Consider the following 16,412-nt stretch of genomic DNA (forward strand, 5'->3'; position numbering starts at 1 on the left):
CATTCATGGGTTCATGTTTTTTTACCAGGGCAAGAGAAACCGCAGACGCCATTGCTTTCCGTTTGTTTGTTTGCGAAAATGTCAAAATAAACCACACAAAACGTGACGCCAGCCTGGACAATGGAGTTATTCCCTGCGTAGGATTCACTACTCTGGTTTTTTGATTGTGAGTTTTTATTCTTTTGAATGAAGGAGAACTACCTCGGTTCACCTCAGACTGCTAAGAGCCGCAAAACAAAACCTTTTTTGTTCCTTGCTGCATTAAAGGAGCCTGTCGTCTATAATTCCAGTTGTAACACAGCAGAGACACCTCAACGTCCTGCTGAGAATGGAGCATTTTACCAGCTCTGGAAGCATTTTAACCTGGACTGAAGTACCTCGGATGTGCTGCTCCAACTCTGTGGACAATGGAGTAACTTGGCCTGATGAGCAAATAATCAGCTGCATAGTTTCAGGGAATGGTACTGACTCCCATTAACTGATGTAATTTCTATTTTTACACCAATAGAAGCCATCAAGGATTCTGAAGTTATGTAATGAGAGCTATTTTTAATACTACTGCTCTTCAGCACATCTCATTTGGAGGGTTATGTAATCTACAAAGTTGTATTTTTCATTTTCTATGATAATGAATGGTGTCTAAATGAACAATTTGCAATTTAAACAGATGCTGAAAGCCTGAAATTTTAACTCTGGTGAATGCATCAAATGAATTGCTGCTCACTGATTCTGTATTGAGAATAATTCCACACAAACTTCATGAGGAGCACAAATATGCTTTAATAACAAAAGAAAGCAATAGTCATCAAATAATGAAGTTTTAGTTAAAAAAGAAAAAACAACAAGACAAGTACAATTCAAACTGAATTAAAGCCCTGAAAAAAACAATTCACTTTTTTCTTCCTTTCCTGGTTTTTTTTCGTGTCGCTCCTCCTAAAATGCTGAGGTCTGGGACCATGGGCTCTGGGTCCTCGACCTCTGGTCCAGAGTCTGGGACCTCAGGTTGAGGAGTGGTGGAGGGTTGAGGTGAGGGGGTGAACTGCAGCGCTGAGAAGCGGTTAGGGCCCATTGTGCGTGATAGTTCTGTTACAGAGAGAAAACGTTACAAGAGAGATGAGTGAAAAATAACGATTGTGGATGATCAGAGTCAAGGTCCAGTCATTTAGAGGAAGCTGCTTCACCTCACTCGGTTTTATATCAGGGTTTCATCAAGTTAAATTTAAAACCTTTTTAAGAACATAATAAATGAATTTTTTTGTAAAATGTAATAGATATGAAAGACTATCACACTCCCAGATTTCTAACAGGCTTAATATCTTAGATGAATCAGTGACAACTACAGCTAAACAGAGCGGAACAGGCGAAACATTGTGAAGTGTGTGACGCCCTGTCATCGATCAGTCTTGTAGTTTGAACTCTAAACAGCTGCAAGACTCCCGATCACAAGACAGCAGGTCATGTAGTGTGAACTGCACAGTGATCCGACAGCTTTAAAAGTCATGTGGTGTGACCTCACCACTGGGCTTGGCTCCTCCACTGCTGCCCTTCACCCATGTGACTTGAGCCCAGGGGACCAAGTGGATGTTCTCGTCCATTTGAGGCTGCAGAAAGAGAAGCGATTATGATCACTCGTCACATTTCCAGCAATAAAAACTACAGATGACAATAGTAGAAAATCTGAAAGGAAAAGTCAAAAGGTTTAGACTGAAATCTACAGGTAAAGATTTCCACTCTTCTACGTTCTCAAAATGTCGAGCAGAGGGAGAACTAAGCTTCTTTCCTAAGCGGTGGCTGAATTCTGCAATGCCCAATGTTAATCAAGGACAAGTCCCAGCCACATTACTGCATCCATACCATACGTTTCATTTTGTAAACATGAGGTGACCCAGCAGCTTAGTGAACGAGTGTGCTCCCTGTTCTATACTGAAACATGTCAGAGTGCATCCAGCAGGTGGAGATCCCAAAAAGTCTCTTTTCTTTCTATTCTGCAGTACCTCATAAATCCTTTGTGCCACCTTTGCACTGCCGAACATGTAAACTACAGTAACGCAGATCAGATGGGAGCAGGGAGAGTTTGTACAAACAGCCCGGTTGTGACGATTCCAAGGATTAATCATAAACAGTTATGTGACCCGAGTTATCTAACCCTAACCCTATGTACGGTTTTCCAGCCAGAGAACAGAAACCACGGACGAGGAAGTCTGACACTAAAATGGAAAAACATTTAATGAACACGAGACGAACTTGTCACAACGCGAAGAACGACCTCACCACTTTATCTTAATTACAAAGCTGGTGATGTTCGACCGAGACGGAGTTTTCAAAACAGCCTGCAGATTCAGCTCAGACCATCAGGCACAAAGAATGAGCCACACAACCTTTCACGTTGTCTGTGATCAGTTTCTACTCAGAGGTCACTGCTGATTTCACAAAAACCTACTATATTCAGCTTCTCTTGTTTTGATTAATCTTTACTATATTAAACTCATTGTACATATCATTATGTATATCGTTGAATTGATTTACTCTGAGTTGAGGGCGTGAAATCGTGGGCGTGAGGAGGCAGCATGAAGACATTTAGTGACGGTTCTGAGAAAATTTAAGTAGAAAATAATATCATGATATTTTAGTTGGATTCAACTCAACCCAGCTCAACTTCTGATCTGTGCAACATTGTTAATGATTAATCTACAAATCGACACAAATGCCCCTGTTGTGAGTCTTTTATCAGTAATAACAATGTTCAGTATAAAATTGAAGGAACTTGTTTACCAATATCTGTATAAATCATAAAATGTATGTTTCTGATTGTACGGCAGCATCTTACAAATTAAAATTTCAAATCTCTCAGATCAAACTATCATTAATCAAAATTTCAGCTCAAGTAATTTAAATGTTTGAAGTCTGTAGCCAATTCGACCAGTTACCACATGGTAATTGTTTGTCATTGTCTTTGTGATTCCAAATGTAGAAATATAAGCAAATGAACTAAGAGGGACAGAAAGTAAATAGCAGCTTCAAATGATAGGAGCGTGTGCAGTCTCCTGTATGCAGTGTTTGTACACTCCTCACAGCCTCTGACAGCTTGTCTCACCTTGGAGATCTTTGGGATCTTGTTTGGGTCAATGGTCCTGCAGTTCTTCGTCATTGGCACAGTGTTCCAGGTCTCCTCTCTCTCTACGCGCTGATCTCGCTGATCTCGCTGATCTCGCTGATCTTGCTGATCTCTCTGATCTTGCTGATCTCGCTGATCTCGCTGATCTCGCTGACCTCTCTGATCTCGCTGATATCTCTGATCTCGCTGATCTCTCTGATCTCTCTGATATCTCTGATCTCGCGGATCTCGCTGATCTCTCTGATCTCGCTGATCTCTCTGATATCTCTGATCTCTCTGATCTCGCTGATCTCTCTGATATCTCTGATCTCGCTGATCTCTCTGATCTCTCTGATCTCTCTGATCTCGCTGATCTCTCTGATATCTCTGATCTCCCTGATATCTCTGATCTCTCGTATCTCGCTGATCTCGCTGATCTCGCTGATCTCTCTGATCTCTCTGATCTCTCTGATCTCGCTGATCTCTCTGCTCTCTCTGCTCCCTTGGATCTGTGGAGACACACCCACACATAAAAAAAAACAAAACAGGGAAATATAGGTTTAAAATCAGTCCACGGGAAATACAGTGGAGTCAAACGACTGTGAAAGTGGCCTTAAAGAGGAATTAGACTGCAGGCCTGACCTGGCCCTCTCTGGTTGGTCATGGAGAGCAGTAGCTGCTGCACTCTTCTGTTCTCTTCCTGCTCTTCAATCATTGCCATTTGATGGATCTGGTCTATGGTTTTTGGACCCTGGTCTGGTTTTCTAGGCACCCAGTTGTGCTGAAGAAAAAAAAAAATACAGAACCACAATGACTTCAAACCTGAATCAGACAAATTCTGTAGTTTTATACTGATTTCTTTGTTCTTTATCTTTGACAGTTCAGAGAATTTAGGAGCATGTGTGTGTTTTATCACACAGTGCTAGATACATCTGGGCATAAACTGAGGAATCAGCCAATCACAGAGGAATATTCTAATGACTGGGGACACACTGATGAATTCATTAAAGATCAATAGTTATCACGTCTTCCTCAGGTTTCTTCCATTTTTCCCTGTTCAATGTTTCTATGGAATTTGTCCTTTTCCGTACTGAGGGCCTAAGGATAGAGGCTGTCGTGTGATGTACAGACTGTGTGCTTTGAGTTGGCTGTGTTTGATGAGATATTGTCACAAGAGGAAAATCCATCAGAACGGTATCATTTACTGGGGGTAAGAGCTTTTTTATCACCATCCCAGGATCATATCAAGCTTGCAAGTACTTAATAGTGATTTTCGTCCTTATGCATTTGTGAGGAAGAAAAAGTAAAAGTGAGATGGCTGGGCATTTTTGGCCATATCAGCCGTTGTTGATTTTTTAGGAGTGACATATTCCTAAGAGGGTTATTTCCTGCTGTGTTTGTGATGGTTTATACAGTTTGGCCTAGAGCCAATAAAATGCTGCCGATTTCACCCTTTCACTGACATATTTGTATCTGCGTTTATGTTTGCTGATATGAAAACTTAAATTTACAGAATAAACAATGTAAAAAACCTGCATCTATGTTTACATAAAGAAATTTGGTTTGATTTATATTTAAACTGTAACATATCATGCCACTATATCTTTCTTTACCATAATCTATATATCTATCTATATCAGTCCTTCTACAAAGCGTTAAAATTCCTTTACAACAGCAGTGTAGATATTCATGGAGCAGAATATGACCAGAATATCCACTATCATGTTCCAGGTAATCAGTGAAATAAATCTCTGTGGAAAAATCCATCTTACTTTGAAGAATTTGAATGTCGGACTCTTTACAATTGTGCAAATAAAAGAAAAATCGCAAAGTCCCACTCACCAATCTCAGTTCTATAATGCTCCGTAACATGAATTTTATCCGAGTCAATGTCTTCTCGTCTTTGATGATTTTTTCCATCTGGTTTATATACTGATCCATCCGAGGCTGGTGAGACACAGAGGGAGAGAGATGGTTGATTAAAGACATGAAGGTCAGGTTCAGCATGTCTCCATTCAATCTACCGGACCGCAGGTTGCAGGGATTATTATTCTACAGAGTTGACCAATTGTCCAGTTTATTACTTGGAACAGTCCTGACCGCCCGAGATGAAACCGGAACATTTCATCAACAGCAGCATGAAAACCGTAATAGCCAGAAAGGAACGGATGCAATTCACTGTAACTGTCCAACATTAAAGCGTAAAAATATAACAGAAATATATTTCAGTAGGAAGCAAAACAGGGAAAACGCAGCAGAATGAAGTTATGGAGTTTCTTTAAGTTTCCGTGGTCAGAAGGTTTTCAGTTTGCAGGGTGACTGGTATAAGATGAGGATCAAATCACACATCACAGTGCAGCAGAGAGAGAGAGAGAGAAAGCAGAAAGGCCACTGGATCATTCATGTCTCTCCAAGTATCTGAGAACTCTGGCTGAGTCCAGCTGGGAGTCACTGAGTGAGGCAGAGCCGAGTGGGGACACTGAGGGGATATTCCCGTTTCCTCATAACCTACTTGTAAGCAGCTGGTGTGGGATTGAATCACACCGGAACTTTTTCTTTTATGTCTTGGAAACTGTGTCCTTGTAAATCAGAATCACCTCCTAAATCACTTATTTGACACGTGCAGAAGAATATATCTTGGTGGGTTGCAAGCAGAGACATGAACTGATCTTCAGCTGCACTAATGTCAAAAACACTGCTGACAAAAAGTTCACATCACATCTTCACCCCTGCAAACAACGCATTTCTCTTAATATTTTATTTTGAAAGGGAAACCAGCTGCATATTATCCTGTAGATTATATGCGAAGATTTCAATCTGTAGCCTTGTAGCCTTTTCAATCTGTAGCCCTTAAGACCTTTACAAGACCATAATAAAAGAAATTTAAGATTTATGTAAAATTAACTACCACCAGCTTACCTTGGCCTGCTCAAAGTCAAGCTCCTTGCCGATGGTGGTGAGGAGTGTGCACAGACACTCTAAAGACTCTTGGTCGTGGTTCTTCAGCAGCTTGACCACGCATTCATGCATGATGGTCTCCGTTAACATCTTGAGCTTGAAGAGTTCACCGATGAACTTGATGTTGCCGATGGAACGCCGCCGGATCATCTTGGCCTCCTGCAGCTCTAGCTGAAGACGGTCACGCTCCGTCTAATGGGACCAAGGAAACAAACCTCTTGAACAGAGTTGAAACAGAAACTAAAGACGTTTCGGTAAAGATCTGGCGTCACACTTACCGATACAGCAGATTCCAGCTCCTTCTGCTTCCTCTCCAACACCACATCGTCCACCTTGTCTTTCTTAAACTCCTGCTGACAGCGGATTAGCAGCAGCTTGCGAAAGTTCACTGTGTTGTTGGGTTCGTCAGTTGTGGGCACTTTGATCTGCACATGAACAGTAAATGGAATGAATTTAGTAGAGAACACAAGAATTAAGACAAAATAAGTAATGAACTAACTCTTAAAAAAGTTTTCTGCGGGTTTAACATTTTTTTAATAGATCAACAAATGAACATGTTCATACCTGGATTAATTTGATCTTAATGACTAATATATGTAAGGTTATGGTTATCAAATGATGGCAGACAGAAAATGTAATAGTTTCTCTAGAACTCTTGTAAATAGAGTCTATAATTGAGAATATGCACGTTTAATAAATTGTGTTTTAAAGGATTATTTGTGACTGATTTTCAAGCTCCTTCATAAATAGTGTGTCGTCTGGTGTAGACACTAGAGGCATCAAAACAATAGAACTACATCATCACACTGTACTGAATTGTGTTGCTTTTCACAGCATTATTCTGCATCAAGGCAGAACTGAATATGAACCAATTGATCCATTTGCTGCATAAACATTTAGCAAGTTGCTGACTGCATATTGAGACACAGTGTGCACACAGCTCCAATAGCTGGTTAAAAGATCACTTAATTCCTCCATAATCCTTTTGCATCTGATGAATGCGCCACAGTTTACGAAAGAGCAATATTTATCAACTTCTCCAAATCCAATTTAAACAATTAACATTAAAAAACACAAGCCTCTCGTTCCAAAGTCGACACACTTCTCTGCTTAACCAAGCGACCTGCTTACCGTGCCGAGGCAGTGGCACATGTTCCCGTAGGCCACCGAGAAGTTGGGCTCGGTGATGGCTTTTTCAAACACCAGGTCAATGACTCCTTTGAGCCGCTCCTCCGTCTCGATGGTCCAGTCCGTCACCTGCTTCATCAGCTGCTTGAAGTTGTCAGGTGTCAGCTTGTTCAGTATACTGCGGACCTTCTTGAACAGGTCCTGAGGGGAATAGGCCATAACAGGTACTTAAACTCTGAGGTCATCAAGCACAAAGACCAATCTCTCGCTCCACATGAAAAACTAATCCTGTTGTAAAGCTACTACTAATACAGAAACTAAATACTCACAATGCTTTTCCAATATTTACAGATATATACACTATTTTTACTGGAATTTCCAGTACTTTGAAAATCTTCAATCACGTAGACTTTATCATTAATTATAAAAATGGGTCTGTATATGTAATTTCTACATGTGCCCACTGCTTTTGGGATTTCAGTTTTTGTATATTTGGTCGTACCTGTGTTTTCTGTGACTCTGGTTCCACTGGGAGGCTTTCCCTCTTCCTGCCTGCTTTCCAGGCATTCTCTGATTTCTTCGGCTGAACATCGTCGTGCATAGACAGGGTGATGATCCTCCTGGGTCGTGGTTGCTGCGCCCCAATGTTTTTAAGCTTTACACAGGAAGAAAGGAAAAACTGTATTATTACTATGACTCAATATCTTTTAAATTAGCCAAAATAACGGATTTTCAATTCCAGTGTTTAAGTTTGTCTGAGTTTCATAAGTAAGGCAACATAACTATCATTTAGGTGATCCTCTCATACACTGGCATGATGAAAGTTAGGAGCAGCTGGTCTAAGGGGTAAGAACTCCTTTTGCCTTCCAGTATCTGATCCCATTCTTTGAGCCCAGCGGAGCTCTCGCCTTGTATTTGATGAAAAGATGCTGCATAAGTCTAATCAATCTTCTCACCTGACTCTTGTGAAGATAATGAATAAGCCTATTTTCCCCAAAATATTATTTCCGATCAACCTGATTTTGACCCAAGCAAAAGCAAAACCCTACTTAGATATCTCAAGAGTTTTTCTGTGTTGAATTAACCATCAGAAGAAACTCAAATCCTCCAGTGGTATCAGATCACGACCTCTAACAGAATTATATATATTAGGAAAACATCCTTTACTTAAAAGCAGCATGTTATCAAGTGTTGACTGAAACAGAGGCTAGAAAGTGGAGGAGTGTGTTTGTTTGTTAGTTACTTACTGGAGCGCCTCGTCCTTCCTTCCTCTGTCTGCCAAAATCTGCAAAGGTAGGTGTGAAATCAGGTCCTCTGGAAGTCACCCGAGAATCCACGACTCGAGATGCCAACTTGTTTTGGTTCATCTGCAACACACACACACACACACACACACACACACACACACACACACACACACACACACACACACACACACACACACACACACACACACACACACACACACAATGAACAATGAACCCCCCAACAGAAGTGGGCAAAAAGAGTCTGGTGTGAGAATGTGTGTGTGTGATTTTAATCAAAACAGCATTTACTGGGCTATATGCTCCACCCATACATATGTGGGGATCAGAGCAATGGACCTAACTCTCTGTGGTGCATCTTTGATCCAGTGCAAGTAAAGAGAGTAGAGCCCAACACAGCCTACTGCTAAGAGCCAATAACGAAGAACAATGTGTTACACTCTACATTAGAGGTGCAAATAACCATTACTTTCATTATTTATTTATCATTTAAAAGCCCAAGTACTCAGCCTTACTTCCTCAGGAATGTGAGGTTTTCAAATTGTCCAACTATAAGTTCAAAATCCAGTGAAATAAAACACCAGATTATAAATCATCACATTTTAGCGGCTGGAGGCACAGAAGCTTTGACTTTTTTTTACTTCATGACTAATCTACTCATTGTTACAGCTCCAAATAATAATCTATCATTTCTGTTTACAGAAGCAAATAATGAAACTGTGGCCAAAATGGACGACATTGGAGCTGAAACAACTCCCTGATCAATAGGATCATATTTAGAAAGAGTTTTAATAAATTAATTCATTAATTTTTGTAGTTTTTTAATGCAAAAATGCCAAACGCTTACTACTTCTGACTCAAATATGAGTAAGGGATCACAAATTGAATATCTTTAGCGTTTGAACTGATATTTAGAGATAAAAACAAGACTTAAAAACATCTGGCTCAGGGATTTTTTTTTTCTTCTGCGCTTGGATTTGTTTGGGCAACAAGTCTGTCACAATTCCCTCAACCAATAGTGTGCAGGGTGTAGCGCTGACAAATGAAACTGTCAATGTCAAATGAATGTCCTGCTCCCAAACTGAAAGACTAAACTCTTGAATAAAGACGGGAACGAATAAAAAACATATTTACAAGGTCACCAGACAATTCACTCGCCAAATTCCAGTTTTATAGTCACATTCAGAGAGTTTGCCATCTGCTAAGGAAACTGTCTGGACATTTCCATTCATTGATTTATTAACCCTCTGCTGAAATAGGTTTAATCACAGTGTAATACTTTTGTCTAACAGTCTATGAATCTATAACATACCTGGTCTAGCACCACGCCAGGGATTGTAGGGAGTACCTCAGGCTTCTGTGTGCAGGCAGGCTTGAACTGGAAGCTCAACAGGAAATCCCTGTCATACTGAAGCGGCCCACTGGGATTGGCCAGGTCTGGACAACCAAGAGAAAGAGTAAATATAGTAGCTTTACACACTGGCAACTCCAAAAGGAAGAAATAGAAAATAAATAGAAATAAATTCAAGTTCTGCATATGGTAACTTCAAACTGTCCAGAGAATAAGGTCCGTCTTTACCTTTTCTATCCTGTGGAGCTCCTGTGGAATTCTCCTTGTCCCCAGGGGTGGCTCCGCTGTCGCTGCTCTCCATCTCTGAGGTGTGGCCGGCTGCGTTCCTCATGGGCTCAATCTCAGCCTCACCGTTCTCTTCCGGGGCGGCAAGCTTTCCGTCGGCCTCTGGGCTGCTGGCGGGAGCAGGGGTGGATGTGAAGACTGTTGCTAGGGGCACAGGGCTGTCGCTCAATGGAGCTGCCTGCAGGGCCTGGTCTCCAGCAGGTTGATCCACTGACATCTCCGTCCCTGCTCCAGGTACAAGGTCTTTAGTGTCTATGGATTTGCTCGGCTCGTCAGCCTCTGTTGTGGCCTGCACTAGAGGCGGAAGGCCAGGGGGAAGCATGACGGGCAAAGCTGGGGCCGAGCTCGAGCTCAGGGTAACTGGCACCACAGCCACAGGAGCCATAGGGGCCAGCGCAGCAGCAATGGGAACCTGTGGCCTCATGTCAGAAGGCAAAGTTTCAGAGGAGGCTTCTCGGTAAGCAGGACTAGAGGCCTGGGGCTGGAGTGCAGCAGGGGGCATAAGAGAAGGCTCATGGGCCGCTGTCTCCAGCTCAGTCCCGGACTCTACAAGGCCATTCAAAGCCTTGGGGGCTGCTACAGACAAGGCAGCCAGAGTTCTTGGGGCGTCTAAGAGAGGCTTGTCTGTGTTGGGAGGCTGAGGTGGCGCCAAAGAGGGTTTCTGCTGCCCGACTGAGGACAAGTGAGAAGAGGCTGACTCCCCAGCTGAGGGACGTTCACTTGAGTTGGCCGCTGTAAGTGGGAGATTGACAGGGGTTCTGAGCGAGGCGGGGAGGGGAAGCTCTGGTTCACTTGCAGGAGGAGTGGGCTCAGTTTCAGGTGTGTTGGCCTCCGGTCTCTCCACGGGGGCTTCAGGCTGCACAAGCCCAGGTGAGGAAGACTTCTGGACAACTGGCTGCAGTTTTGGCGCATCATCTGGAAGAAGGAAAAGTACAGATGAATACATGTCTTCAGAATACAATCAGCAAAAGGTTATATTTGTATCACAAACTATACTCAATAGTTCTTCACATATATGTAATGTAATAAAAAATATAATCTGTTTAAAATCTGTGACATTTTGTGACTGTGACAGCTTCAAGTTCAACAAGCCAGACAGGGGAAAAACATTTACGTCAACATTTTTGTGGAGGTTGCGAGTGTGAAACCACAGCAGGAAGACAGATAACATAACGTACTAGAAAGGTTCAACCTAAGTTCAGAGAGCCCTGCTGTAAGTGAACTTTGTAAGTGAACCGAAAGTGAAAGTGTTCAGTGTGCAGCGAGTTCTGAGAAAATCTTTGCTGCTCCAAAGATGACATTGTCTGCGATTGGAGGCAATGACACAGCAGTAAAATAATATTCAACCCATTCTAGAGGGTCTAACATTACATTTCTAAATTTGAAATTTGACATGTCACAGATCCTAATTAATGGAGATATGGGCAAACCAAGTTAACTTTTTTGGGGGGTTACTCTGACTTTGACTGGTCATATCTCCTTTAATATGAGAAATGTTTCTCATATCATGTTAAAAGCTCTGGGATTAAAACTGCCTTGGTTAGATTGTTAAGAGTTGCACTCCTTCTTATTTCTCTGCAGCAGAATCTGAGCTACCCAACTTCCTACTGTGACCCCAAGTACTTTCAGTCACTCACAACTTGGTGGAGCATTTTTACGACAAGTAAACAAAGCATTTGTTCTGAACATAGCGTATGTTTGTGTCTGGCAAATAAAATTATGAAAGTAGCAGACTCATAAAATGATCTCTCATGCCGACTGCCCTGTCACAAAAAAAATCCCAAAGAGCAAAATACATTTATTGGTAACTGAGAGTTGTGTGTGAATTTTACAGTTCCTGAAATGCAACAAATTAAAGTACCTGTTGTGGGGCTATTCCTGATGAGTGCTGGATGCTGGGACTCTGTCTTGCTGTCAGTAATGCCACCTTGTGCCTCCGTCCCTGCTCCGGGTACAAGGTCTTTAGTGTCTATGGATTTGCTCGGCTCGTCAGCCTCTGTCGTGGCCTGCACTAGAGGCGGAAGGCCAGGGGGAAGCATGACGGGCAAAGCTGGGGCCGGGCTCGAGCTCAGGGTAACTGGCACAGCCACAGGAGCCATAGGGGCCAGCGCAGCAGCAATGGGAACCTGTGGCCTCATGTCAGAAGGCAAAGTTTCAGAGGAGGCTTCTCGGTAAGCAGGACTAGAGGCCTGGGGCTGGAGTGCAGCAGGGGGCATAAGAGAAGGCTCATGGGCCGCTGTCTCCAGCTCAGTCCCGGACTCTGCAAGGCCATTCAAAGCCTTGGGGGCTGCTACAGACAAGGCAGCCAGAGTTCTTGGGGCGTCTAAGAGAGGCTTGTCTGTGTTGGGAGGCTGAGGTGGCACCAAAGAGGGTTTCTGCTGCCCGACTGAGGACAAGTGAGAAGAGGCTGACTCCCCGGCTGAGGGACGTTCACTTGAGTTGGCCGCTGTAAGTGGGAGATTGACAGGGGTGCTGAGCGAGGCGGGGAGGGGAAGCTCTGGTTCACTTGCAGGAGGAGTGGGCTCAGTTTCAGGTGTGTTGGCAGCCAGAGTTCTTGGGGCGTCTAAGAGAGGCTTGTCTGTGTTGGGAGGCTGAGGTGGCGCCAAAGAGGGTTTCTGCTCCCCGACTGAGGACAAGTGAGAAGAGGCTGACTCCCTGGCTGAGGGACGTTCACTTGAGTTGGCCGCTGTAAGTGGGAGATTGACAGGGGTGCTGAGTGAGGCGGGGGGGGGAAGCTCCGGTTCACTTGCAGGAGGAGTGGGCTCAGTTTCAGGTGTGTTGGCCTCCGGTCTCTCCACGGGGGCTTCAGGCTGCACAAGCCCAGGTGAGGAAGACTTCTGGACAACTGGCTGCAGTTTTGGCGCATCTGGCCCTGGTTTGGTGTCGGAGGCCCCTGTTGTCAACGGCTGCTGCTGTTGGGGCTGCTGTGGCTGCTGTTGGGGCTGTTGGGGCAGCTGTGGCTGTTGGGGCAGCTGTGGCTGTTGGGGCTGCTGTGGCTGTTGGGGATGCTGTGGCTGCTGTTGGGGCTGTTGGGGCTGCAGGGACTCCAAGGTGTAGCCTCCAGGGTGGGCCTGCTGTGGTTGAGGAGGCTGCGGCTGCGGCTGCGACGGCTCTGGAGTCTGGCTGCTGCTCAGCTGCTGCGATTTGAGGTAGAAAATGTGAGGATAATGAGGGTGCGGCCATAAAAACTAGCAGCACAGAAAACCAGAAAGACGGGCACAGAGATGAAGGCAGTGCGCATAAAAACAGATAAACAAACAAGCAAGCCCAAATGCCGGATTAACAGTCCAATGGGGGTGTGGTTAAGACAAAGACAGGGGGGAGCAAGAGAGAATGAAGACCAATGTAGGAAGAATGACAAGAGGAGGGGGAACGGTTCAGAACAATGCAGAGAAAAGGGGGTTGATACAAAAAGAAAAAATCAAAAGGGGCACAGAAAGACAGAAAAAGAGAGGAAGGACACTGTTAACATCTACAGAAGGACAAAGGGAGAAAGAAGTCACAACGTCCCTCTTCAGAATCCAGGAAGGTTTCTAACTACTGCGGGTGAGAGATTGGGCAAGCGCAAGTGTTTGAGAGAGAGAGAGAGCCTCACCTGTGGTGGGGTGGGGGTAGAGGAGGGGTGACCTACAGGAGACGTTGAATTCATGCTCCCTGAACCCCCTGCCATGATCTCCTCTGTGATGTCTCTGCCACCCTGATTGGGGTCCCGGATACAGATCTGGGAGGACAATGACACAAAAAACAAACCTCACTAAAGCACCCACGTCTTTGAAAAACACGTAGTCTGCCACATGTGTGTGAGCCGTCAGCTGTGTTACACACTGCATGGATACAAACTATAAATTAACAGAAAACATAAATACAACAAAATATATATAACTTCAAGAAAAAAAAACATTCTATGAAATATAAACATGGATGATTTTTTTTCTACATTTTTCATTCTGTAAAATAAAACTTTTCATATTCATAGACCGATACGTCTATGAAAGGCTCTTATCAGCTGACATTATAAGCAAAACACTAAATCATTCTATGGCTTTGTGTAAGAAAATGTAGTTTGTGCATTATATTCATTACATCTTGTAGCAATTAAATCTTAAAGTTAAACTAAACTGAAACTAAATCTATTCAACTCAACTCAACTGAACCCGACTCGAGTCAACAACTGAACTGAACTGAACTCAGGGATGTAGTTCCTGGAGCGGCCAACAGGAACTCCTAAGATACTCACCGTTTTCTTCTCACGCATGGCTGGTGGAGGTTGCTGTGGTGTAGGCACTATGATGGGGGTTGATGGGGGGTACACGGTCTGTCCTGGGTAGTAAGGTGGGCCAGCTGTGGGAACGGGAGCAGGGCCACAGGGCCAGACAGGTGGTTGGTACCTGAGGGGATCTGAATGAGCTTCGGAGAAAAGCAAAGATATTTTAGTAAAACACAGACAGGCTCTCTGCTCTGGTGGCACATATGGCTGATAGGTAGTGTGTATTTCTGCTACTGTGTGGTGAACTATTTTTTAAAATGTGATGTGGGAACAGTGCAGGATGTGTATCTGTGTTGGATTAATGACACACGATATGGGGCAGGGTACTCACCTGGCCCAGGACCAGTATAGAAGGTGCCAGACCCTGGGGGCTGAACAGAATACGGCTGAGGAGGTCCCACATAGGGTTGACTGTGGTGATAGTGCCAGTAAAGAGGACTAGGAGAAACCTATTATCCAAAAAAAAACCATCAGCGAGGGAAATACAAACATTGTACAAAAATGGTGCACTTTTACAATCAGTGGTATGATTTTATCTTTTAACATTGCAGTTTTATTTTACGGATGTAATTTTAGCACATTTCCCACACATTCAACTATAAACAAGGATATATATATATATATATATCCATATATAAATTATGATAAAGGAATAGCAGAGTTCCCAAACATTTGTATTTTTGTGTACATGCTACTGATCCCAATATGCAATATAGTGATAACGTGGCCAATCAGCCGTGGCAGACATATGATGTCTCTAAGTGCCTTTCTAGTTAAGCATATAAATTGTTTTAAATCCTACAGTTAACATGTTTGTTACATTCTGACTATGTATTTCATTACACTGTATTCACACCCTTTCACATTCACACTCAATACCTCATAATGCAACATGAAACAGAAAACACTCTCATTCAGAAGGAGAATAGGGGAGTGCCTTGTTGCCACTGCAGCGCATTGTGTAAAATTGTTAATTGTGTGCAAATACTGCAAATTCCTACCCTTCAAGAGGAAGAGTCTGCTATGACATCTGAATATGCTGGAGAGTGTGAAAAACTCCTTCAGGAGAATATTTGTTAAGCTGTTGAATGTGGAACCAGCTCATGAGTCTGACAACATAAACTCAGGTGCAAAACATTGACGAGCTCCAAAATAAGTAAAACAACTTCCCTCCGCTCAAGCTCGATGTTCAGCCTGAGGATTGTCTTATTCTGAGGAGACATACACTGAAGTTTGTGTTTCTGTTTGAGCCAGTCTACTAATGTGAGCTAATCTTTTAAAAACCGACAAAGACTCAGTTCCTCTCAAGAAACTCACACAAACCTGGAAAACTAGCTGCAAGTAGCGTCGCCATCACTATCACCTGACATCAGAGCAGGCAGTGCCAGCCATTACATTAGAAAGGCTAGTGTGATATGTGATCAATAATTTAGCATGGCCCTTGAAGGATGTTATAAATATTGAAATGGCCCTCGATAGGAAAAAAGGTTCCCCTACCCCTGAATGAGAGCAAACAACATCAACTGTAAACAGGTCAGTGTGTTTCTTTCACCTGTAGGATGTAGTACTGTGCAGCCTGCGGGGAAGGGAAAGGCATGGGTGCCATGGTCATCATGATTGGCTGATTAGTGAGGTAGACGGCTGCAGGAGTCTGTGAGCCAGGCCGTATGGATGGGAGAGAAACACAGAAGACATTAAGTACGATCCCAGAGGCAGCCGACTCATTTCTGCAGGCTGCCATGCTTTAATCTAAATCTATGTTTGTGTCTTTTTAAGTCTTTTAACTGGATTTTCTGGTGCATTATATTTTCTCACCAGTGACCAGAGGAAACACTTGTGGTGTTTTGTCGTTCTAATGTGACAGGATGGGGTCCGAAAGATTTTTAAAGGTTCTGAATCTAGATTTTTCCATTCTGTACTTCTAGGTAGCTTGTTTGGTTATGAAAATTATGAATACGGTTATTTCAACCAGTACTGTATATAAACCACAAATATTATCCTGGGTTGACTGGACTTTAACAACATATTTTGTCACTGCACTATGATGTCTGAGAGAGAGGCAAA

The 16,412-nt window shown here is 43.2% G+C and overlaps 1 protein-coding gene across 1 annotated transcript; it reads right to left on the minus strand.

Annotated features, from left to right (window-relative positions):
- Positions 1-889: 889 nt before the first annotated feature.
- Positions 890-16,089, minus strand: LOC117760580 (eukaryotic translation initiation factor 4 gamma 3-like). The gene is given in 19 exon segments (XM_034583702.1): positions 890-1,083; positions 1,517-1,601; positions 3,095-3,207; positions 3,737-3,875; positions 4,937-5,041; positions 6,014-6,244; positions 6,325-6,477; positions 7,184-7,381; positions 7,683-7,835; positions 8,428-8,547; positions 9,758-9,882; positions 10,025-10,996; positions 11,943-12,371; positions 12,588-12,988; positions 13,106-13,218; positions 13,677-13,835; positions 14,319-14,479; positions 14,659-14,797; positions 15,901-16,089. Coding segments are annotated over 19 exon segments (4,179 nt in total).
- Positions 16,090-16,412: the final 323 nt, after the last annotated feature.

Source organism: Hippoglossus hippoglossus, chromosome 4 (assembly GCF_009819705.1).
Source record: "Hippoglossus hippoglossus isolate fHipHip1 chromosome 4, fHipHip1.pri, whole genome shotgun sequence".
In the NCBI taxonomy this organism is placed as follows: Eukaryota; Metazoa; Chordata; class Actinopteri; order Pleuronectiformes; family Pleuronectidae; genus Hippoglossus; species Hippoglossus hippoglossus.